General features: G+C 25.6%; 1 protein-coding gene across 2 annotated transcripts; it reads left to right on the forward strand.

Annotated features, from left to right (window-relative positions):
- Positions 1 to 3,322: 3,322 nt before the first annotated feature.
- On the forward strand, positions 3,323 to 27,593 carry LOC101234494 (uncharacterized). 2 transcript variants are annotated; one of them, XM_065810271.1, is made up of 5 exons: positions 3,323 to 3,785; positions 16,294 to 16,536; positions 20,057 to 20,155; positions 21,446 to 21,829; positions 27,275 to 27,593. In XM_065810271.1, the coding sequence occupies exons 1-5, from the start codon at positions 3,452 to 3,454 to the stop codon at positions 27,406 to 27,408; spliced, it is 1,194 nt and encodes a 397-aa protein (XP_065666343.1). In that variant the 5' UTR covers positions 3,323 to 3,451; the 3' UTR covers positions 27,409 to 27,593. The 2 variants fall into 2 exon arrangements, with proteins under 2 accessions (XP_065666343.1, XP_065666344.1); XM_065810272.1 differs by lacking the exon at positions 20,057 to 20,155.
- The last annotated feature ends 375 nt before the right edge of the window (positions 27,594 to 27,968 follow it).

The raw sequence follows: 27,968 nt of genomic DNA on the forward strand, positions 1-27,968 counted from the left end.
AAACACCTCCACCCCATATAAGAATGTCACATATTATTTGAATAGCACCTATATGGTTTTGCTACATTTTTAAATATAGCAACAACAAAAAAATTGTTAGTAAAATTAAGCCCTGTCATTACAAAAGAAACATTCACTGTTTGGCCACATTGCCCTGTGTGTCCCAATAAAAATAAAATTAGTAATACTAACTACTTCCTTTATACAAATAGTTATAAAAGTTTTTGCGTAAGTTTTTGCCTAATTCATGCGCAACCTTAACTTTACGCAAATGCTGCGAAAAAGTTGTGAATACCAAATAGTTACGCAAAAAATATTTTGTGTAAGTTTTTCGTAACTTTTGCTCAGTTACGCAAGAGTTACGCAAAAGTTGTGAATCCAGCACCAGAAGCGGTAGCGGTTTCTGGTTCCCAAAGATGGGGAAGGTAGCTCTTTCACAAAAATTTTCAACTTAGTCTGATTCAAATTGTGCACAAGTTGTTTAGCACTTAAAAAATGACTTCGTTTTTGATGAACTTATTTTGAGAAAGCTTGACTTAGACTTGAGTGTACAAATTTGACACTAACTTCTGACTTGTAAAACCACAGCTCTGGTCCCTAGAATGTCCTAAACTATTTTGTATTATTTTTCTATTTGTTATAACTACTCAGTGGGCACAAGAATATTTATTACTTTTTTTTTGAACTAAAAAAGTTAAACTACTGCTCTCAATTATGAGTAACAAAGAAGCACGCATAGTTAAAAGGAATTGATCTTAACCAAATACAAGCTAAGTTTGAGTTGAAAAAATAATATGAATTGATGAAGGTTGAAAATTTCTTGAGGTGATTTAATTTTGGAATCTGCTACTTTGTGGCAACAAGCGTAACTTATTTAGGCTTGTGTGTTGTTTCAAATCCTTGTAAGACAATTAAAATCAAAATAAGAAAAAATGGAGATATCGAGTTATCAAATTTCAATGAAGGATCTGTAAAAGCATCATTTATTATAGCACTGATACCAGATGTACCAGAGAAATCATAACGTTAAAATAGTGCTTAACAAGCTCTGTTTGGGTAAAACAAGTTTTACTTGAGTCGAAAATGTCGAACTCTGTATGGATACGTGTGGGATGTCTTCAAGTTCCATAGCAACTCATTCTTGTTATATTTGTACAGGAATAGAACAGATGTTTTTTAAAATGATTGGTTTGAACTAAGAACACTTGGGTTACTAAGAACACTTGGGTCATTGAGAACACTGGGTCTAAAAGAAAATTTTAATTGTATTGATAAAGTTTTTTTATTGGAAGTGATAACGAGCTAGTTGTTAACCATTTCTCTCCTCCAGAGACCTCCAGAGCTTTATTTAATAGAGGAGACAACCGATCATATTTTCAAAATAAATTATCTGATACACAATTATTAAAATTTTTAAAAAATGATTTAACTAAATCAAAATCAATAAAAAATTTGTCATATAGTGGTAATGGGTGCCGAAAAATATTTACAAATTGGAAGAAGTACTAAATTGGAAGAAGTATAAATTGTTTCCAGTCCAGTAATAATCGATGTAAATCTAAAGACAACTCTTAAAAAAGAAACTGGTTATTTAAGAGTTGTTAATTATCCTTGGTAGAAGATTAAAAAATGACAATTACAGCGAAGTTACACATCATATTTCAACACGAAGGTTTTTTCTGCAAAGATTAGGACTTAAGATTAGGACTTAAGATTAGGACTTAAGATTGGGACTTAAGATTGGGACTTAAGATTGGGACTTAAGATTAGGACTTAAGATTGGGACTTAAGATTGGGACTTAAGATTGGGACTTAAGATTAGGACTTAAGATTGGGATACATGTGAACAAGTAGAGAAAACATCTTCACTATTCGTTTTAAAAAGAAGCACGGGAACGTTTTGAAGTGTCAACAACCATCGAAAGTACAAAGTATTTGAACAATACATTAATTAGTTTCAATGGAAAACATTTACTTAATGTTTAACAGTCATTTTTTCTAAAAATAATGCTGTTACTTTTTAATTTGGCTTCGGTTTCTTTTTTATTGCAGAAAAAAAAAGTGTTGAGCATAGGAGCCTCTCGGGTTGTCTTTGAGGCTTCTTCTATAGAGTGATTTCTGCTAATTTGATCTGCTATACGTTTCTTCTTCTATAGAGTGCTAACTAATGGTTAGAAATGTAATTAAGAATAAATGCTATAGTTTAAAGTGAAGTTTTGGAAAAAAATATTAAAAAGAGAAGTATACCTATTGCACCTTTCATTATTATTGAGTAATAATCATCAGAGAACTAATTGATATAAAATATAAAAAAAAAAAAAAATTTAAATATAAGAAAAAGAAATGAATGATAGTTATTATCAACATAATGATATGAAAGGGTTTAAATAGGCGCACTAAAATCCACAAGTGCACCGTCAAAGTTTAATCCAGGCTTGAAAAATGATAAAACATAAATTTCTTCCTATGGAGAAAAAAATTACTCTTATGTAAATATTAATAGAATACTTAATAAACAATTAAAAAGTTAAAAACTATAATAAAATAAATAATTCGACTAAAAGAATTGTTTACTCTTAGTCCAAACTCTCAAAATCGTTTAAACTTTTTTTTTCTTTTTTAAGATTTTTATGATAATAAATTTATTAATGTTTAACTATATTTATTAACTATATTTAAATTATTAATAAAATAAGTTTAAATTAAAAATTACCTCTGGAGCGTTAAAACATAATTTGCATGTCTTTCCCTGATGCAAAAATTTGAATATCTTTGCATCAGGAAAACCAAAAATTTGAATCATTCATCATTTCGTCATTTGATTCAAATCTTTACATCAGGGATGGAAAGATTTGAATATCTTTACATCAGGTAAAGACATACAAATTATGATATAACGCTCCAGAGGTAATTTTTAATTTAAACTTATATAATTATAGTTTATTAATAAATTCTCAGATTCTTAATTTCACAACGCTATTTTTTAAGGTAACAGAATCGTTTTTATTTTATAAAATTACCCTGAGTAAACTATATATTTGCAATTTAATAATATTCCATTGCAAATAAAGAATGAATTTTAACAAATCAAGTACTTCAAAATTTGCAACTAAGATGACAATTTCAAAATATTTCTAAGTATATCAAAAATATATGTAAACAATAAATAAACTAATTAGTTGTAGTACAAGTTTAAATAAAACCGAAAGAAATTAAAAATTAAAGTTAATAAAGCTTAAAAAATTATTATCGCTCAAAAAACTAAAAAAACTGAAACGTTTGAGTTTATAATCGGACTTTGTAGTATATTTTGGGAATTTTGTTTTTGGAAACGGACAAAAAAAAAGTTATAAACACGACTAACGCTGATATCTAGATAAAGAATCTGAGCAAAAATATAGAAAGCATATAATTAACGATATACTTATAAAAAATAAGTTATGGCGAATAAATGGTTATGAATTTATTTTCAACAATGGTGAATAATATTAAAACATTCTTAAGTAGTCCTCAAAGTGACGTTTCACCAGTTAGCACAGATTTTTCTGATATAAAAGTCCCAAAGTTATATGGAAGTTATTCAAAACGTCAACAAGCGAAAGTTGTTGCTTTTATAAGAAAAGGAAATAGTCTGCGTTCTGCAGAAAGATTATTTGGTATTCCAAAATCCACCTTGCATTGTTGGTTGAAGAAGTTAGATTCGTCTCCTAAAGAGGCTACAAATATTTTAACCAAATCGCCTGAAGCATTTCATTTAAAAAATTTGTTAAAAAAAGAAAATACTTGTAAGTAAATATCATGTTTATAATAATGGTAATTTACATGCTTACTCAGACAACATTATTTAATTATAACAGAAATAAAATTATTTAAAAAAGCTTCACAATGAGTTCATTTTTTTTCTTTAGTAAAAAGTTAGGGCATCTATTATTTTAAATAGAGGTATGAACTCTGTAGTTTACTTTCTTTAACTTGTTTGGTTTAGTTGAAAATTCATTCAATACTAAAAATATTTCAGTATTCAATTAAGTACTTAATACTTTACTGTAACTAGTATTAAAACATTCATTTTTAATGTTGTTTAGTAATCAAAATTACTGTCATATCTGAGTGTTACTTTAAAAATGATTTTGTATAACTAGGGTCAATGTTAAATTATTCTTAAAGACTGGCTGGATATTAGATTTTTATTTATTCTGATAATACTAAATTTAAATCATTGTTTAGTCTTATGAAGCAACAATCAATGGACAACAAACCTTTCAAATAACTGAAGATTCCATTGTAACTCCTTTAGTATTTACCTCTCAAATAACTTTATTTACTAGTGAAATAAGCATATCGTTTAGTCCTGATTTCAAGCAAGATGATTGCTTTGAGTACGTTGCTGATTTAGTTATATTTTCTTTCTTTCTATAACTGTTTGTACACTATAAAAATTGCCAATATTTCTATAAAACTGGTTAACTTATTAAATCTCCCATTTTACATTTTTGTATTATCTTTTTGCATAAATCAAATATAATTTGAATAAGCCTTCAAAGCAAAATTAGTACAAGAATCTGTATCATCAATCAAATAACGTATCAAATTTAGTAGATGTCATAGATTAGTAGGTGTCATAGATTCTTGTTTTATTTTGTTTATCATTTTCTTGTTTGTAGCTCTATCATACTAATGACTTATTTTTTATCAATGTATAAATTATTATTGCCATATTTAAATTCCGGTAGAAAACATCATCATCATCATCATCATCATCATCATCATCATCATCATCATCATCATCATCATCATCATCATCATCATCATCATCATCATCATCATCATCATCATCATCATCATTATTATCATCATCATCTTCATAGTTCTATCTTAAATATGAGTTTCTTCATTACTAATTTTTAATAATCAATAAACTCATAAAGTTCCATAATCATTTTTGAAATTTCTAAAAATAAAGATTATTTGAGTTGTTATTTTACTGAATTCTTTTAGTTTTTATAAACCAGTTGAATTTTAGAATAAATATGAAGTATAACTCTAAACCTGGAGCAGATGTTTGTAAATATTGGTAAATGTGGTAAAAGCTTTACAAGAATGTGCTATTGGGTGATTCAATACCAAACAGGCCAGATTTTTGATCATTTATGGGTTATCATCTCAGATTTGTTTAAAAATCTTCCTTCTATTTTTTATTTATGGAAAAATTGATTTTTGAAAAGTTTTTTTTTAATATCTCTAAATATTGAATATCTCATTGAGATCTAAAGATTATCTAATATCATACCATTGTAAAGTTATTTCAAAAGTTAAAGTCTGTTGTGTGAAATTTGTTGTCTTTTTCAAAAAAGTTTTATTTTTCAAGCCATTTAAACAAAAATCTATAATGAATAAAATTGAAAAAAAAAAATTAACATGAGTGCATTCCTGGAAATCTTTTAAAATATTAAAGTATTATTTGTCAAGCTTAACAATTTTTATTGGGTAAGTAATTTTATATAATGATGGGAAGCTAGCATTACGGCATATCTTAGTTAATACATGTTTTATAACAGTTTATATAACTAATAATATAGAAGGAATTCAAGCTACAAAGTTGACTTGCATACTGAAATCTTGCAAAACAAGTTTGTTGTTTTGATATGTGTGCATGTGTGATTAGTGGTACATTTGCAAGAAGATGCAGCATTTTTAGTTTTAAAAAATTAGCTTCGACTATTTAAAACATTTTAAGTTAAAACAAGTTAATTTTTCTTGTTTTCTTTTCTGTTAAAAAAATTATCAATTACACTTTTGAAGTCAATTATTTAAACTTTTTTCTGTTTAATGAATAGTATGGTAATCCTCATTTTTTTAACCACAATTACCAATTCTATATACTTAGCAATTCAAAGGAAAACTCCCAGTAGTGTTACTATAAGAGGAACTGAGTTCTATTAGGACTGTAATTAAGAATAATCTGCAAAAGTTTAGGTGGTCCATTAATCCAATTTTTTTTGTGATGCAGCAACAGAAGTTAAAATTTAAAGTTTTTTTCTTTCTTATTAACTCTTCCTTATTAATTCATTATGGTCATGATCTAGTTGACATTCATATTTATCATTCAAAAGGTTTGATGGAGCATGAATAGGTTTTTTTTTTTCAAAAGCACAAACTTGTTCAAATTTTGTTATGATATCTTGGATTACTCTGTCAAAGGACAAAAACATATACTTTCTCTTTTGACAATGCAGATATTATCCCAACTGTCTATTTCTTTTTTTCTATATCAACAATCCACAACTATTCACAGATTCTGACAGATTTTTATGTTTTTTATTTCAATTCACCTCCCCAAGTCCATGAAGACCACTACCGTCCAGGACACTACTTTAGTTGTGGTTTCTTAAGCTGATTTAAAGATAACAACAAGATTAATAATTAAACTTTAGCAAACTTTAAAAACATTTACAATATTTCAAAGCTTTTTAATTAAAAGCATAAAGATCTCAACTATTTTAATTGGTATAGCCTAATTTCATTATTATTTATTAAATATACACTCACCATTTATTTCATTTTGTTTAGTTCTACTTTGTGTGCTGTAATATGAAAGGAACATGCTCAAAAGTGATAAAAAATTTTTTATTTATATAACCCAATTTTGGGGTCCAATATCTTTTAAATGATATTGGACCCCAAAAAGTTAAACTAGAAATACAACAGAAACATATAGCTATAACTTCAAAGATATACTGTTATTTTAAAAAAATACATAAAAGTATTTCAAATGACAATAATAAATTAAATTCAAAATTTACTTAAAACATACAAAAACACACCCACTTACATCTTTGATCTCTACTTAAATGATTGTTACTATCTCCACTTAATGGAAATATTTGGTGACTTGAGCCTGGGAACTAAAATACTTCAAAATTTTTACACCCTTACCCTATAGGCAGGGGCAATAAGGTTATAAATTTTTTTTTTTGATTTACTTGTAACACATTTAATTTTATCAGTAGGTTTTAAATTTGGTTTTACATTCTTTTAGTGATAAAAAGTTATGATCATGTCAGATTTTCACCCTCCACAAAATGACGGGGTTGTATATTTTACTTGATCATAACTTTTGAACATTGCAAGATTAGTAAATGAAATTAAAAACCTGTAAATAAATTTAAAAATATTATCAAGTAGTACAAATAAATTTTATTGCCTTATTTCCTTTCGATTGGGTGTAGGGAGCAAACATATCAGGGTATTTTGGTTCCCAGGCTCTATATCTCCCAGTGAAATATTTTGCAAAATGTTCTCATTCTATATAACTGTAAACTTACTCAAGTTTGGAGTTAGCGCATAGCCTGAAAGTGTCATATCTGAAACATTAGAAAATCATATCGACACCTATGAAGACTGGTAGAAGTCACAAACAAATAAAAAGGAGACAATTAACAATAATTTTTAAGCTTAAATTTTTACAGAGGCTTAGAGGATTTGTCATACTTCCACTCTTAAACATCGTCTAATTCAGTTATCACAGTACATTTTACATGATACTAAATGTCACAAGCATTGTAGCATTCGCGCTGATCACCTTGTTTTAGAAAAAAATCTTTGATAGAGGAGCCTTCTAAATATAATGTCACATCAAATCTACAAAAGGTATATCAATATTGTTTGCTTTGATAAAATCTTGTAATAGATCTTTTACCTCACCTCTAGTAAAACCCCAATCAGCCATTAAAATAAGGCATTCAGACAGCTCTTTTTCTTGTTGTCAAAACTGTTTTTTATCTTGGATGAGCATCAATAGTTAGCTCACCTTTCACTCATTTTGAAAGAGCTCTCCTGTCTAAAATATTTGGATGCCTGGTTTATTAACATTTCTTTACTCAAAACAGAATTGCAGGCATCTATCATTTTCTGGCTATTTGAGATTTCCTTCCACTCTGTTTTAATTTTTTGTATGTTTGAATCATTCTAGAAAAAAACATCAATAAGATTCTTCAAAATTACATAAAAAAAATTATATGTGTTATTATAATGTTTTTAAATTCAGTTCATCATTTTCTCTTTAGATAGCATGAAATTTATAGCTGATTAAAATTTATTAGAGAGTTTTGCCATTTTTTACTAGTCAGGGAGTGCAATAGGAGCAACTTATTTTTAGGTAAAAGTTTTATACTCTAATTAAACAAATAAATAAAAAAATTAGATAAATTAGATCTTAAATTAGTCTTACTTTTGCTAGTTAGAGAATGTTTTTAGCGTAAGTTCATTTTAAAGGTATACATTTAAAATGTGTTTTTAAAATGTATTTTTAACTAAAATAAATAAGATCCTATTGCCACTCTGATCTTATTACCCCACATATATATATATATATATATATATATATATATATATATATATATATATATATATATATATATATATATATATATATATATATATATATATATATATATATATATATATATGTATATATGTGTATATATATATATATGTGTGTGTGTGTGGTAGAGTGTTTGCCTCATAAGCAAGAAGTCCTGAGTTCGATCCCCACCACATCCCTGGTAGTACCGCGCCTATTATAAATATTTAAAAAAAAAAAGGTTTACTTGAATTTATTACTTAAAAAACATTTTTTATTTTTCATATTTATCAAACTGAGACAAATAAACTAGAAGACAAAGAAAGCACTCTGAAAAAGAGTTATTTATTTAGAATTATTACCACAAGATCTATAAACTGATGAAAGCTACTAGTAACAGGTAGTTGTTACACTATTGTACCTTTCTAGTTGTTCTTTAGTTTGCAATTGTCTAATTCTTAGTATGTAAGGGCAATCCCATGTGAAAATATCTAAGGCATGCAACTCAGTCTCAGATTTTGCTGATTTCTCAAAAATACTCAAAGATTTTAATAAGTTATGAACATCCCCAAAATTTCATCATCTAATTCGGAGCAGTTTCAAAGGTATAACAATTTTATCTTTGTCATAATCCAACAAAAATCCCTCATTTAAAAAAATTGTTTTGATCTTTGTTTCTGTTCTTTGTGCAATAAAAAGCTAAAAATGTATACATATTTTGTGGCAAGGAATCCAATTAAACAATTTAAAATATCATAAAATAAACATGACACCTGTAATTTTGACCTTTATCACAATTTTACTGGGGCGAGTTTAATTACAAAAATGCCAATGTAGCACAATTTTTTTTTAGATGTCATTCTGAATAGTCTAGTTAGAGTTGTTACAAAGAATTAGAGAGTGATCTTTTCTTAGACAGATAAAAACATGGTCAAATCTACTTAAATTTGTTTCTTATAAAACAGGAATTATATGAAATCAAAGGAAAAAAAAGGTGGTACTTTTAGGTTTAGTTCGCGGAAGTTGATGCTTATTAATTTTTGGATAATTTTCTCATTTTTTTCAAAATAATCATTTCCCCTCCTTTAGTTACAACTTCCTCCACAACTTTAAATACAATTTGAATACAAATTGAAAAAGATAGCACAAAATAAGAAGCATTACTTCCTGAACTACTTCATATCTGCTTCATATTCCTAAGTCAAAATGTAATAATCATTCTGACTATGAATTCCTTTTTAGACTCATTTTTATAAGCTATTAAATGCTAAATTAAATAAAATAATAAATGCTCCATCATATAAAACATGTTGTTGCCCTTTTAAAGTAGAAAGTGATTAAATAATAAAATGTAGAAAAAGATGGTTAACAACTTTATTAAATATTAATATTTTTTACCAATAATTATCTCAACCAATTGTTGCCCAGTGGTCAATAAAAAAACAACTCTTTATTATTTATTAAAATTAATTTAGTAAGTTACAAGTTGTTTAGTATAGTAATAAAAATTTAATAAAATATTAAGAAACATAAATATAAAAGTCAGATTATGATTCTAATTTTCCTCATTAAATTTATCTGCTAATGATGGATATTTAAAAGGACCACAATCCAATTAATTGTGATAACTTTTGAAAAAAAAATTGAGCCTATACATTAGGGTGGAGTAAAAATAACATTTTCTAGAAATACAACTTCTCCCTGATTTTTATATTAGCTATAAGGAAACTAAAAAAACAAGACCAAAATGAGCAAAATTGAATTACCCCCTGCAGCAATTTTTGACTACATATTATAATACAATACTACATATTATTGGTAGCGCAAATTTTGCATTAAAAATTATTTTTTGAAGTAGTAGTTACTAAACATATTAGGTTTAAACATATTAGGAGAAAACATATTAGGCATTAGGATGGAGTGAAAATAATTTTTTTTATAAAATTCCATTTTTCTCCCAAATTTCTATATTAGTTATAAGAAAACTAAAAAATTGAGACTAAGATGAGTTAAATCAAACAAGAATTACCCCCTGCAGCAATTTTTGCCCAAACTAGGAAAATTTTAAGAATTTTCCATATTTTAAATTTTTTATTCCAAATATTGGTTTGTAGTATTCTTTTTGAAATTATTATTATTTCTAGTTTATTAACATGTTATTTTAAAGGAGTTGAACAGGTGAATTTATTACATAATATTAACGTACCTAAAGAAAAAATATTACTAAATAGTTTTGTAATGTGCCTTGGTGTTAAATAATGGCATACTTTTTCTTGATTGCAGGCAGACACATATCATACCATCTCTTTTTATTTTGCCACAACAGAGGCAGAAACAGCTGTCACTATTTTTACACAACATTCTACAGCTTGTGTGTGGCACGGTAACTTATCCAAAAGATTACTTAGTTGATTGCGATTCATTTCGCATTCAACTAAGTTTTTGCAACTGACGAGGCCACCAGAAGCTAAAATCTAGTTTTTGCTTCTTTTAGTTCCTCATCAGTGAGCTGCATTGTTAGTGGTGGCTCTGTCTGCTGTGTATTACTCCAATCAATCAACTCCCAGGTATTCTTTGCCATAAAATTGAGAGTCCAAACATTGAATCGCCACACACTAGTTTGATTATCATTCATACTTCTTTCATCTCTAGCTCTCTGTATAGGCCTAACACCTAATTCTCGGATTTGTGGCTGCTCATCTGATATCATTGCCAGAAGAATATTTTCTTGATGACCAAAGAATGCATTTGTTTGAATAACTTTGTCTACTACCTTACCTAATACATTTGGCAGATACGGTGATTTGACTATAGTGCTGCATAGATGCCTGCTGCCATGAAAAATAGAAGATTCCTTCTTGATGATAAACCACATAGGGGCATAAATGCACATAATGTATGTTGCTAAAGTTACTAAATTTGTTGAAGTTTTGGTGGTAGAAATATATAATCCGAGGATCCTGTTGGCCGTAGTGAGCCATCTAGAATGAGCCAGTTTTCCAGGGCTACGCTTTTCCAGATTGACAGTGCCACAAGTGCCACTTATTACAGCTTTAGTCTTTTTTGCCATCAAAGTACAACACCTTTACTTTGACTTCACTAACTTTCAAGTTATCCATAGCTTTCATTGCTCCGGTCAATAACATATTTTTTGTCATTGTTTGAAATAATGCCAATATCTTCAAGTACAGCTGATGCCGAAGCTGCAGCAGATCTGTCTGAGAATCCATGGCGGTCGCAGACTAATGAAAGAGAAAGGAGAGACAATCGCATTTGTTTTGAAGATGATAATGATGATAATGGAGTGTTTTCATCTATAGCAGGCCATTTTAAAGTACTGGATGTGGCCGAAACAATAGAATCTAGTGGCACTGCATCATTAAGGTTTGAGCTCTATTTGCTTTGGATATTCTGCAGTTTTGCTGTATCTTCTTTGTCAATTGATCCAATACCCATTTTATGTTTAATCCTTGGATCTTCAAAAAGTGTGCTCCATTAGCCAAATTCATTAGACGCGGTCCGCACATTTATGTTTACGATGTAGGGAAAAAAATAAAAATGGTAGCTTTTCAGTTTGATAAAGTATCAACAAGTGTTCCACATCTTAATATTTATACTTTTTCTGGCTAAATTTTTAAAACGCTTTAATTGTATTGTGCTTCTGCTTTATGCTTTATAAAAATTTTAAATCAAAAGATTCGAATGGTCTGCTCAAATACTATCGTTTACCAAGATCAGAAAGTGTACAAAAAATCTATATGAAGTTGTTTAAAACAAGTTTATAAAAAGAGAGATTTAATACAAACAATTTGCCAGAAATACAAAGAATTTGCCAGACATTATTATTTCAGTTAAATAATAAGAAAAAAGATGCAAAAAAAACTGACTAGCTAAAATAAAACTTGAATCAATCATAAAAAAAAAGTGATTTGAAAAAACAAAAATAAAATTCAGCAGAGAGAAAATTATTGTTATAAAAATTATAAAAGGAACCCTTTATATATACAAATTCAAAAATAAATTTTTCAAAATGTTAAAATTGCTTTTATCTCGAAAAAATTACAATGACAAAAAAGTTTTTTATAAATTTTCTTAATGATTTTAACATAACAAAACCAGATCAAATTTGACTTTTAACATAACAAAATTAGATTGCAAAACTTGATTTCAAGATTTTCAGTTTTTCATTTTCTTTTAATCATATATTGAATTTACTGTTTCTTCAACAATTACTAATAAGGTATTAATTTGCTTAATTTAAAAATGTTTGATGTATTGCATCTGTACACTCAATCTGTAGCTGGCAATGAACATAAAATTGAAGAAAATTTTCTACTTGTTTTTCATGGCCTAACACAATTAACACAATCTTGAGTTTTCTAGTCTAACAAACTACTTGATAGATCTAATTTATCAGGGCTACAACCATATTTATTGTTGATTAGGCTAATAAAGTATAGGTATTTTTCAACTTTTGCTTTAGAATGTTTTCAAATAATTTACCTTTTTGAATATTTTCTAAATGGCGTAGGCCTGGTGTAAAAAACATTTTAAAAAACATTCCAATATAACATAACTTTAAAAGTTTTCCAAAAAAACCAAGTAAATTAGATAGTCAAGCAGCTGTAACTTTATGTTTTCTGTAATCATGCTACTTTTTTGTATTTTGTTCTATGCTTATGTAATGAATACCATATCATTTTGGAGCCATGCGGTTACTAAGGTCAATATTTACAATACCAGTATTAAAAAGTTATCTATTAATGAGAAATATGTATGCCTTTTAAACCATCATATGTTCTTTGTATATCAGTATTTTCAGTTTTATTTCGAATGATATTAGCGACAATTTTGGTATTATTTTTAAAAGTGTTAGAAGAAGTTTCTTCAAGTATTATTATAATTTGAATCTTCCGTGAGTTTATTAATATAGAAGTCAATATTTTCAATTTTAGTGTTATCTATGTGAAGTATAATTGGATCAAATAATGAGGTATTAAAACAAATATAATCTGATAAAACAAAGGCAGTTCTTTGTGAGCATTTATAACATAAAAGTTGACAGACAAATGATTCACTTTCAATTTTATTTGCACAAAATAAACACGTTACAACTAAACAGCCATTTCTTAAAAGTGTTATTTCAATTTTTAAACAATGATACATCTGTTTACAAATAATTTAGTTCTGGGTATGCTGATATAGCAATTGTCATCTTTTTTATTTAGGACTCAGTTAATTTTAAAAAATGATTACACTTTGTAACTGTTCTGTGCAAGAAAGAGCCTAAATCTTTTCTGTTATAGTTTTCATTGTATTTAGTATTTTATCATTATTGTGTTTTAAAAAACACAAAAGTTAAAGTAAACCCAGTACACAACCTACTAAAACTAACAGGACAACTTTAATGTTCTATTTTATGAATAAATCAATCAAAAAGTAAAACAACTGATCTCTAATAGTCAATATATAATTTTATACTCATAGATTTAATGCATGTAACATTTAACCAGGTAACTATTTTTTTTTGAATCTTTGTAGCATTTTTTTTTTTTTCAGGAAGACCCAGTTCTCTTCCTTTTTATGGTCACAATATCTGTAAATGATATCTTCACTAATTTTCTTATCGTAAAATATCTTATTTGATGACCATTCAGCTGTAATTTTTGGTACTTTAAGAGATACCTCATTAAAAATACATGTTTGCTATTTAATAACAATATTCAATAGCCTATTTGGCTCCCTTTTTTTCTTTTAGCTTTAAAAAACGTAAATACATTTGCATTTTCTTTTTCAATTCCTCGAAAGTATCTTTTTAATCATTTAGGTTTTTAATCATGATGAATTAAGAACTAATAGTAGCAGTGACAGTATTGTTTAGTTGATTTTTTTTAATAACCAACTTTACTTTTTTCCCTACATCGAATTAATTTCGAGACCAGGCCTCTGAAATGAATTTGGCTAATAGCTGTTACCATATTAACTTTGACACAGCAACATTTTTTTAGATCTTTCCATTGGCAAGCAGATATATCAAAGAGTTTAACTAGTTTGTCCTTATAGAACTGAAAGTTTTGCAGCTTTTTGCTCTGCTCAAATAGGTTATAAACTCTCTTTGTCAATGATGTAAATGATGACACAGTAGGTATGTTGCATTTTCCCCAAATTTATAAGACCTGCATTGGTGTTGAAGCTGTTTCATTCTTTTTGTTGGCTTTTCCAGGAAGTTTCTGTAAAGTTATATTATATATTTAACTTGAATATTATTTGAAAAATTTATATGTAGTATAGGTTGCATGTATTTATATGTAAAATTATATGTAGTATGGGTTGCTTACATTTTTGCTTACATAATACATCATATGCCGCATCACATCTAGTCCTGTTGGCAGTTGCACCTCAGAGAGTGGCTTTGAAAATCCAAAAAAAAGGATGATCTGTTTTAGATCTGAACATTCTATTTACTAAAATATATTTAGCAAAGTTTTAGTATATAATAGTAATATCGTAGTATAAGTAAACATAGCAAAGTATCAAACTCTATAGAGAAACATAACATTTCAACACAAACCATATTTCATTAATTAATATTCTTAATAAATATATCATACATTATAACAAGTTTATTGTTCAATAATAAATAATATTATTATTTACAAACAAAATATTCTTACTAACATTTAAAAGTATGGTTTGTTTTGAAACTTCGAGTAGAGCATGCATTTTATTAAATTTTATGCTTAATATTCAATTTTTTCAATTGAAATATCTTTCTTTTCTATGTTTTTTAAAAATTTTTAATAACTTTTAATACAAAAGTGATTAATTCGGTCATAATACTAATGGATAATTCAAACATACCTAATATGTTTTCACTTTATAACTTCTACTTAAAAAAAATAATTTTAAAAGTAGTATTAGTTAAAAATTGCTGCAGGGGGTAATTCTTGTCCAATTTTGCACATTTCGGTCTCAGTTTCTTACAGCTAATATAAAAATCAAGGAGAAAAGTTGTATTTCTGAAAAATGTTATTTTCACTCCACCCTACTATACATATGCATAACTCTTGAAAAAAAATTGAGCTTATACATCTGCAGTTTTATAATTGAATCATTTTTATAATTGAATCAACCCCAGTAAAATTTTAATAAATTTTTGAAATTTAGGATTGGATTTTATAAAACAAGCAAAAAAACAGCAAAAGCAAGTCAACAATAACTAATGGAACAATTTGATATGGTCAAAACTGTTTCAGTTTCAATACTGTTAAGTTACTCTCAGTTGCTTGACACAAGGTGGGGTGGGAATAGTAGGATGGGCTTTAGCAGGAGCAAATGAGTGCAGGAGCTATAAATAGCCTGTCTAAATTGGACTTGGCAGGCTATGGGGGCTGCCCACCTAGATAGTATTGTGTTGGCTTTTTTGAGAATTTTAAATTATGTTTTGTTGATGATAATTTTAAATTATGTTTTGTTGATGATAATTTTAAATTATGTTTTGTTGATGATAATTTTTGACATTTCCACTGAACTTTTATTTTGTTCCTTCTTCATTCCAGGGATGGTATTCATTTTTTTTTATTTCGGGGATGGTATTCATTTTTTTTCATTTCGGGGATGGTATTCATTTTTTGTGATAAATAGGCAGAAAAACAGTCTTTTAAAAAAAAAAATTCATTTTTCCCAAAGTTTTTTAAATCAATTTTTAATATTATTATTTATATATTTATTATTTACTTATTTAGTTATTAATTAAATAAAAACATGATAATAATGTAATGTTATAAAATAATAGTTTTAAAATCATAATATATAAATAATGTTATACAATATAAAGACATTTTATAAAAACGTTGTATAAATATATATATAAGATTTTTTCTTGGAGAATCTTTTAAAAAAATTTTAAATAGCAAATTCTGTGTTTTAAGATTCAAAGTCGAACGATATTCATTTCTCTGATCAAAAAAATCACATTAACAAGGAAGAAAAGCTGCTTCCTGAAAACGATGCTTGTTCAGAAGAAAAGTTTATCATTGAATTCCTTCGATCTAAAGAAGGTGTTGACTTGATTGCAAAAGCATACAACATTTCTGTTAATGATTTTATCTTCTTTGTTTCTAATTTAAAAAAAAGAGTAAATGTAAAAGAGGAAGAAAAACAATCATTTTGTGGTATTTTTTTAATTACTGCAACTGTTATTATTATTGTTATTATTATTATTATTAGATCTTGATTCTTTTTCTATAATAAATTACAAGTTGTTAAAAGTTATGGTGACAATAGAAAATAGAAGAAAGGTTTAAGCTTAAAATTGTAGCTTTTATATCAAAGATATATAGCCTTCATATCAAAGATATGTAACCTTCACATCAAAGATATATAGCCTTCATATCAAAGATATGTAGCCTTCATATCAAAGATATATAGCCTTTATATCAAAGATATGTAGCCTTCATATCAAAGATATTTAGCCTTTAAATCAAAGATATATAGCCTTCATATCAAAGATATGTAACCTTCACATCAAAGATATATAGCTTTCATATCAAAGATATGTAGCCTTCATATCAAAGATATGTAGCCTTTTTATCAAAGAATAACTTTTCATGCTTTCATTGCTACAATTGGTTCATTCTCTTTATAAGAGTTAGTTTTAACTTTTAACAATTTAGCTTTTAACAAGTTTTTGTGAAATTATTTAATAAGGTATGACACTTAAAATATCACACCTTTATTTATTTTATTTTTTTATTTACTAATGTTGCTATTCAATAATATAAGAAATTTTGATATTTGTGTATCATAAATGGCTGGAAATTTTTATACTTGTGTATATTAAATGGCATTATTAGCATATTTTTAAATTTTCAACATTTTCAAGACTTCATTTACGTTGTTGCTTTTGTAAAAAACTGTACATAAAGCTCCATTATGTAACAATTGTTAAGTTTTTTATGAAAAAAATTTAAAGAAAAAGTAAAAAAACATAAATAAAAAAACAAATGAAACAAAGTTTTTAAATGTAGAAAAGAAAGGAAAAAAGAAACAGAGTTTGCAAATAAGGGAAAGAAAAAAAAAAATCAAAAAAGAAAAACACATAAAAATATTGAAAGTCAACAACAACAAAATCAACAAAGAAAAGAAGAAATTTAAGAAAAAAAGTCAAAAGTAATTTAACAATTACAACAAAAAAAAAAGAACTCAAATTAATATAAGTTAATTTCAAATAAAAAACAAGCAGTAGAAATAGTTTTTATAAAGTGTTATGTTTTTTGTTATATTCACTGAATTAGATCTATTGCAATAGATTTAATTCATAACAATTTTGTAATCAGACAATAGTTTTTTGTTTTTTTATTGCAATAGATTTAATTCATAACAATTTTGTAATCAGACAATAGTTTTTTGTTTTTTTATTGCAATAGATTTAATTCATAACAATTTTGTAATCAGACAATAGTTTTTTGTTTTTTCAACAATAGTTTTTTGTTTTTTGTTTTTATTATTCCTATTTTTTATTAGTTTTTTTGTTGTTATTATTGTTAGTGAATTTATATTTGTCCTGTTTCCTTAATTTAGTTTTGACTATTGTCTTTAATTACTTTATTTAAATAACCCTCCTCTATCATCTCTACTGTTATTGTATTGTCATTATTATTGTTATTGTTGTTATTGTTATTATTATCATTATTACATTAATTAGCTTGATGTCACTTTGTTAATATATTCTTTGTTTAAATTTTATTCCCTTCTTTTTTCTATACTTAAATTATTTTGCTGTAATGTTGTATACTTTTCTTCTTTTTAATATTATTGCTACTATTTTCAAAATATATATGGTTGATATAAGCAGAAGTTGTTTGGTAAGATGCTATGTTTAGTGGCTTAAAAAAAATGCAGTTTCCAGAGTTGTAAAGAAAATAGTTAGAAATATAGGGATGTTGTTGGAAAAGGCTGTATTAAAAGGCTAGGTGTGAAATACTTACAAATGATGTTGTGGTAAAAAAAAAGAATGGGTGGATAACGTTTTAAACATATAGCTGACTTAAGAGTTTTATTAGTGGACCAGCATAGCTAATAACCTCTAGTGAAATGAAGTTAGCTATCTAGAGTGCTCATTCAGGCAAAGCTGCAGGTCAATTTGATGTATTGGATGAGATATTGAAGACTTCTGGGGAATACATTTAGAAAATTACCTTCATTTACAATTGCAATGCAGTTATACATGAAAGTAAAATCCCAAATGTTTGCAAAAAATGTTGAGTGGTAAAGATTTATAAAGGGGGCGGACACTGGCTACAATGTAGTTCATGTTGAGGAATATAATTGCTTGACCAGGTAATAAGGTTTTTACAAAGAATTTTATGCCAAAGATTTATTGTGGTGTATCTATTGGTATCATGCAGTTTAGTTTGCCCATGAAAGGGAATTTACAAATATTTATTGAAAGGCCAGTTCAAAAAAGATTTTTGGAAAAAAAAATGAATCTATTAAAACAAGTACTTTGTTACCAACAAATGGTAAATTAATACTTTTTGTTGTTTGATCTTTTCATTGTTGAGCTGTTTTTTTTGTATAACGCTTTAGAACTTTTTATACTTCAGTATTGTTTTGTTATATTTACTTTTTGTTGTTAATTTTCCAGATATTTGTGAGTTTATTTGTTATGAAAATATACCTTTTAAATATAGGTAGGGTAATTTTCTTTTAAACACCTTTTAAATATAGGTAGGGTAGATTTCTTCCTATAGGTATTTTGTTAAAACAATTTTATAATGTATGAAAATTCCTTCCTTGTGGTACAATTTATTTATACTTAAAAATAAAATTAATATCCATTTTCTGATAAAATGCACACAAATTAATTTTGTAAAAATATTAACTTATTAAATATTTCATTAGAGTTATCATTTAAGGCAAAAGGAAACTATATGTTTTAAACTTTTATTCGAAGAAAAAGAAAGACAAGATTTAAATTTTTTTTCTGTGGCATAAGCTTTACCATGCTTTTTTAAACCAAAAAAGGGTTTTCAAATCTCTATTTATATATAATCTTATAAATAAAGATGCATGTCTATGTGGCTTATTTTAAAATATATTTTTTGGTTTATTTAACATTTATACATATATTACATTATTATATATTATAAATGTTTTAAAATATATAACATGAATTTTTTTTTCTTATATTGTACAGGGATGGGTAGTTTCAAAAAATACTCCAAAATTTAGAGTCAATGGTTCTCTATTTTTAACTGGGCTCTGTATATCTCCTTAAATATTTTCAGTTGGATTCTGTATATCTCCTAAAATATTTTCACGTGTATTCTGTATATCTCCTAAAACATTTTTTAACTACTAAACTTAAATGTCATAGAAATAAAAAATGAGATTTTAGAAGTTCCATAATCAATAGTTTTTCACTCAAAGTTTATGGTTACAAATATACATAGGCCTCATTGTTCAAAAAGGATAGATTTTTCCCTATTGAGTTTATAAGTGCTAAAACATGCTTAATGACTCCAGAGTCTCGATAAAAATAATTAATATTTAATTCCCAACCCAGTTGAGAATTAAATATTATATTAAATGTTTTAGTTTTTTTCTGTGACATTCCATTCCTAATTTAAAATTATAAAGGTTATATTGTGTTTGATGGTCCTAAATGTTTGTTTTTTTATTTATTATTAGTGATTCAAAATCAAGTTATACTGTCTAAACATATGTCTGGAAATGATTTGGAAATCAATAATAATAATGCTTATGAATGCTGTGACAATTATAAAAGAGGTAAAAACATGAAACAAAAAGCTTAGTTTTAAAAATTAAAACAATAATTCAGTAAAAATAAAAATTTTTCTCAAGAACATTTAAAATTTTTTTATTTAAGAAAGGAAATTTTTTATCATTTTTTAATCCAAAATTTAACTCTGTTATGAAACCTTTAGAGTATTTGGGCATGTCACTTAGAGGTCTAAGGTGGAGTTTAAATCTAGCATAATGACATTACATTTTGCAGCACTAAAATTTGTTTATATTTTGTAACTTTATAATAGTATAGATATAATATAACTTTAACTGCGTAATTAAACAATAACTGGATAATTAAACAATAACTGCAACTACTATAACTATAGCTGTATAATTTTAATAATTTTTGGATGAGTACTTTCTAAAGACATTTCATCTACATGATGTTCACAAAAGGTAAGGAATCAAAAGGATCTACTACATTACTACATCTTACATTAAGTTATATTAATCCATTGTTGACATCCAATTAATCCATTGTTATTGTATTGTTATTGAGGTCTAAACTTTTACTTATTTCACTACTAACAAACTTAACTAATTTTTTGTACAGATCTTTTTTATTGCAAATTATTTATACAGGTTAGTGAGGTTTTTAAAAAAAAGTAAACATGATTCTTTGACTTGCTTAAAAATTAAAAAAAAAATAGAAAAAAAGCCAGTCAAAAAATTAAAAATAAAAATTGTTGATTAGAACAATTTTAATTTTTTTTAGGTTGACAATTACAATTTAAAATTCAAAAACAGAATTTATTTTTGTAAGCTCTTAAATAAGCGTTCAAAACAAGTATAAAAGATATTTCTGTATTTGCCTAGTGTGAGAATACCATAAGCTTGTATGTATGTATGTATGTATGTATGTATGTATGTATGTATGTATGTATGTATGTATGTATGTATGTATGTATGTATGTATGTATGTATGTATGTATGTATGTATGTACGTATATATATGTATGCATAAATATACATGTATATAGTATATATATATATACACACGTGTATATATATATATGTATGTATATATATATATATGTATGTATATATATATATATGTATATATATATATACACACACACACACACATATATATGTATATTTATATGCATATATTTATTTATATATATATATATATATATATAAATGTTTGTGTGTATATATAAAGATATATATGTATATATATACACACATATACATATGTATACATATATGTATATATATATATATATATATATATATATATATATATACACACACTTTTAAATTCAGCTCATATTTATGACTCAGACAGTGACAGCAAAATAATATTAAAGAAGCCTCGAAAAGTTTCTGAAGGGGAATATTCTGCAGGTTTGGTTTTAAAAAATATTGTACAAATGCAAAATTATACAAGTAACCAACATAATAGTCAGTTGTCATATAGTAATCCAGAAAACAGTTTACCAACATTTACAAATAAAACTGATGATATTCCAATATATATGAAACCTTGCAATGAGTCAAAAGTACATTCCTTAGAAGAAAAAACAGTTGAATTGCACTTAGAACATTCTACAATTAATTGCAACAATGAAGCTTCAATAGAAATAAATAGAACAAACAGTGAGAAAGAATTAATGGCATTAGTTGCTGGAGAAAACATAACAGCTGATGGTGAGATATTTGTTTGTTTTATTATATATTTTATGTTAGATTACTTTCAATTAAAAGATATTATTACAAGTTTGTTTCAGGCCTTGTTTTAAAGCATTATGCATTTTTTATACTACTTTTATATGCACACTGTTTTAGTTATGCAAAAACTATTTTATTAAGAATATTTAAGTTGCTAAAAAATGATGTTTCTGCAAACATTTAAATTTTAAACATTTTAATTGTTAAGTATTGTTTTTTAATCTACCTTGTCGAAACATTTGTTTTGACTTTGCTTAAAGCAATTCAAGTAACATTAATTCAAGTTTTTATACAATTTATATAGAATTATTATTTTTTATAATTTATATAGAATTATTTTTTATTATCAATATGATATATAGAATTATCAATTCAACTGAAAGTTTGAGTTGAGTTAGCAATAATTTTTTATTATTTTTTTCTTTTTGCAAAAAAAAAAAAAAAGAAAATTATAAAATAGAAAATAATGAGAATATAACAAATCAAAGAATTATCATTATATTGCTTTAAATCAAATGAAAGAAAAATACTATAAACTTCAAAGTTACATCAAGTAAAAGTAGTTTAAAAAAAAATCAAATTGTAAAACAAACTATATTTAATTTAACAAATAATATTCTAAATAAAGTAATAATAATCTACTTAATCTTGGTCCAAAATTTATCCCATTACCAAAGTAATGGGATAAATTTTGGACCAAGATTAAGTTTTGATATTAGTGATAACCTCATACAGAGGTTATCACTAATATCAAAACTTGCACCCTGGAAAACAAAAGACAAAACTTTCACCAATTTGTTAAAAATGAAATTAAGAGAAAATTTAACAAAACAAAAAAGCTTTTCTTTTCAAAATTAAAAAAAAAATCTAACACTGTCAGTTAAAATATTCTGCAAAAAAATGGTTCCCATGTTCTTTGATTCACCATGTCCCTATCATCATGTCAAATTTTGTTTTATTGATTTCAACTTTTCTTTTATTTTTTAATCCGATTTTTTAATGGATTTTTTTAAAAGATTCTTCACCAAAAAAGTTCTAAAATTCTCACTAACTTGTTAAAAGTTAAATTTCTTATTTTCACAAAACAGCAGCAATTTTTTTTACACAACTTAAAAAAGCATTCACATTTTAGGTTGTATCCATTTTATAAAGAAACAGGTTTTGCTTTATTATACAAAAATGGAGCATAAGGTAAATTTGAAGTACAAATAAAAAGTAGAAAAATTATTGATTATAACCCGACACCTACATTTGCTACTAATTTTCAAAAGCTGTTGTACAAATTAGGATAAAAGGGTAAGTAAAACACTGTTACTTATATTAAAATTTATCCATCATATTACCCTTCACCTAGAATTTAATGAATGTTTCACAAACAGCTTACAAATCAAAAAAAGCTACCCAATGCATCCTGTTGTTTACACATTTAATACACCACCTTATGGAACATCAGAGTATATGGGTAAAATTATTCTACCATTGTTAAAAAAAAATTTAACAAGGCTAATTAATTCAAATAAGTTTGCTAACAATGCTAAAAAATGGAAGTTTGGTCCTTATACCCATCTTCATATTTTCATATCTGTCTTTTTTTATATATATCTTATATACATATCTTAACCCTAACCCTAACTCTGAAGTCCTCACAACAATCCACAATCACCTACGATGATATTTTTTTTAGTTATTAGGAAGAAGGACTAAATATCTTATCACAAAGCACCATGGAAGAGCAATTTGACTAGGAAGTTTACACATCCTTCCTTGCCAATGTCGCTTATCTGGTCAGAGCCAACATTGAACCTCAGACTTTTTGATTCTGAGAAAGAACTCAAATCACTGCACCATGGTTGCAATGAAGTTATTTTGCATTTTCACTAGCAGTTGTTACAAATTGTTCCTTATATGGAGTAATTTCATGTATAATGCCTAATTTTTTGTTGTATTTATAAATTTTTTGTTGTAATTTTAACACATAACATATTATGTATTTTATTGATAAAATGAACAAAAATTTTTTTACACGGATTCTACTTTGATAATAATGATTTCATTTAATTTAACAATTGATTGTTTTGTCAAAATAACCTTTATCGAAATTGAAGTAGAAAGCCAAATATTTATAATGAAATAAGAGTATTAAGTAATTTGAAATCAACATAAAAAATTAATTTAGAAAAAGTGGTTAAACTACACAAAATCCGAAAAAAGTCAAATTTGGACCCCTCTTAGTGACAGTTTGATTACATCAGAGTTTGTATTAAGCAAAAAAAAGTGGTTACCTTATTAATTTTGGATTGGCACCGTATTATTAATACCAGCTTGTCTCTGACATCAGAGCATTAACAATCTGTGAATCTCATATATCAGAGATTGGGAATATTTCAAGTATCAATGATTCTAATGTGAATTGGTTAGTTCTAAAAAAATTTTGATGTACATAAACAAGTAATAAAAAATTTTGATGGACATGAACAAGTTCTGTTATAGTTAATAAACTAATAATTTGTTCAATTTTTATATTACTCTATTTTAATTTTAAAAAAACAAAATAAAATGTATTTTTCTGCTTTGTAAATAAAGTTTTTTTTTGTTTTTGTTTTAAATAGTAAATTATAATAATAATTTCTATATATATAAATATATATATATATATATATATATATATATATATATATATATATATATATATATATATATATATATATACATATATATATATATATATATATATATATATACATAATATATATATATATATATATATATATATATATATATATATATATATATATATGCATATATATGTATATATATATATATGTATATATATCTATATATATATATATATATATATATATATATATATATATATATATATATATATATATATATATATATACATATATATATATATATATATATATATATACATATATACATATATATACAGGCCTTGTTTTGAAGCTTTATGCGTAGAGCGATTTACGTATGCCTCAAGAGATTTTACGTAAGCTGTATGCGATTTCAGTTAAGCGACTTTATATCATTTTTTAACTTTTAAATTATTCTAAAAGCAGTAAGATAAAAGAAATAGTTAACTTTTGAATGACGTTTATGTAAAAAAATTTGTTATAAAAGTTTGAATAACAATTATGTTTGATATAAGCACTATTTACTAATGAAAAAAACTCAAATATAATTAAAAGTTTATTTTTTTATTTTTTTTATTTTCTTGAAATGATTGATTTTTTAGGCTTGAAGCAAAGTTCATAAAAACATAATTTTATTTTGATAAAAAATAAATGATTCAATTTAAAATTAATTTAATAAAAATATATAATTTTATTCTGATTTAAAAAGAGAAATTTAATTTAATTTAAATTTTAAAAATACATAATTTAATTTTGATTCAAAAAATGTATTTAAGTTTATTAAAATTAAACTCAATGCTTGGGTATGACTTAACTGTTAAATTTATTTAAAAGTATTATTCAATATTGAATTAAATATTCAATATTGAAATTTTATTTGTTCTTAAAAAAAAATTAGCTTATTTTTATCGCAGTTGTTTTTTCGGTTTTCCTTCCAAAACAATTTTTTTTTTTACTCAAAATTAAGTTTTAAACAGCTGCATCAAAAATTTGCACCAAACGTAAGTTAAACTTTTTTTTTATATAACGCAAGTTAAATCGCAGCGATTATTTTTTAATAAATGATATACAGCGATATAATTTAATAAACTTAAATAAATTAATGTAATTTTTTTATTTGTTACTCGCTAATTTTTTTAAAATCAAAAATCATTTGTAGTTGCAAGGTCGCAATTAGAAATTTAAGAAATAATTATTTTAAAAATTCAAAAATTTAACATATTTTAATTCATTTATGCTAATGTTTAGAAAAAAAAGAAATTCGTTAAGCTTAAGCATTTTTTAAAATGTATTATTAAATTTATTTACTTAATATTAAAAGAAAAATAAAATAAAATAAACATTCCCTTATAGTAATAATAAAAAAGCAGTTAAATAATATTTAACTCGTTTTGCAGTAATTAATATTATTGCAGTAATTTAAAAAAGTTAAAGTCTTGAAAAATTAAAAATATAAAGAGAATTTTATGACATCAAATATCGCGTTATACTAATGCATTATGCATTTTCTATTTAAAACAAGGCTTGATATATATATATATATATATATATATATATATATATATATATATATATATATATATATATATATATATACACACACACACACACACACACACACATATATATAGCAGGGGCTATTCTAGACCTTTTTTGACAGCATTGAATGTATTTAGGCAAATTTTTTTTTTTTTTTGCAAAAAAATGCCTATATACAACAGTGTTTCTGCCATATTTCCTCATGGCAGGTGCCGTAACGGAGGTACTGCCCCCCAAATTATTTTCCTAGAATAGCCCCTGTATATATACATAAAAAGCTCCTACCCTAGAGAACTAAAGTTTGTGACATTAAATTGTCACAAACTTTAGTTCTCTAGGGTAGGAGCTTTTAAAGATTTGTAATCTTCCTAGTGATTTTATTGGAATTAAATAGCCTGAAAATTTTTTAAATGCTTGAAATAAGCAACTTTTAACATGAAAAAAACTTACTTAGAAAACTAAGTATGTTCTTATGAATAAGAAATGAGCATGCTTTGCAAAAAATTGATGTGATTGAGATTTAGATAAAAAATACTCTCAAAATTGAAGGTTTTATTGTTTGAGGGAGGTTTAAATTTAACATGGTCATTATTTCAACCACTTTGAGATTAATAGATAAGGTTTAAAATCTGTTGTTTAATGTAAGTCTAGTTTACAATTTAGAAAAGTACTAGTTTGATTTTTTCCCCTTGTATTCTGGATCGGAAGGCTTACATTTTAAGGGTTTTGTTGTTTCCTCAAGTCATTGCAATTTTATGCAAAACATGCACACTTATCATTTATATGATACACAAAAATGTCCTTCAAGTTAATATTTTTTATCCAATAATTAGTTATTTTACCGATTTGCCAGAGCTGTCATTGTTACAGATAGTACAGAAGTTAAAGAAATGTTGTTATTTTAATTATAGTAAAAAAAATATTTGCGTGATCATATATACTTTTACATTCATGTGTATGTACATATATAGATGTTTGTCTATATATGTGCACTACCGCATATGTGTATGTACATATATAGAAGTTTGTCTATAGATGTACATATATAGACAAACGTCTATATATACGTTGGTAATCAGGCATATTGTATATTGCATGTGTACATATTCATATGTACACACGCACTTAATATATTTTTTAATAGTTTAATTTAACTGATGTAGTTTTTAATTTTATAATTATTTTGTGTAAATATATATTATATTAATTATCTATTTTTCTTTATATGCAGAACTGTGTAAAGACTTAAATTTCTCCGATCTTCGAAATTGGGTTGACAATGAATCTTGGTACACCGATCAGTATCTAAAGTATTTCAGAATAAATTCTTCACATTTATACAGTACTGTTGCACATGTGCTATAACATTGTTTGGTTATAACTGGTTTTATTACACTAACACATACACTCTTATTATAAGTGTTAAATAGAAATCTTATAAATAAAAATGTTTTAAAAGTTTAATTGTAAGATTTTTATTAGAATTTTTTTAGCTATATAGTTTGATGTTTTAAACATTAAATAAATTTTGTTGTTGTCTAAAAAACAAATTTTTATGGTTTTTATCCATGATCAGTGTCCACATTAGGACATATAAAACCCTTGACTTTGTTATGAACCCAATAGAAATGGACTAGTTTTTTAAAAGGGGTTTTTAGGATTGGTTTTTCTTATAACTTTTGCTTCAAGGGCAATATCTATATCTGCAGTACCAGCACTGTTTATGATATTCCTACAGATATTTTTTATAGAGCTGTGATTTTATTTAAAGGTAATATGTAAATACTTGAATGTATTAATATTTTTGTAAAGGAATATTTCAATTTATAAACGTTTTTTTAAACTATATTTATTTTAATGTTTTCATTTAATAGTTTTTTAATTATAAATTGCTTTAAGTTTATGAAATCATGAAACGATAGGCA

Source organism: Hydra vulgaris, chromosome 11 (assembly GCF_038396675.1).
Source record: "Hydra vulgaris chromosome 11, alternate assembly HydraT2T_AEP".
NCBI lineage: Eukaryota > Metazoa > Cnidaria > Hydrozoa > Anthoathecata > Hydridae > Hydra > Hydra vulgaris.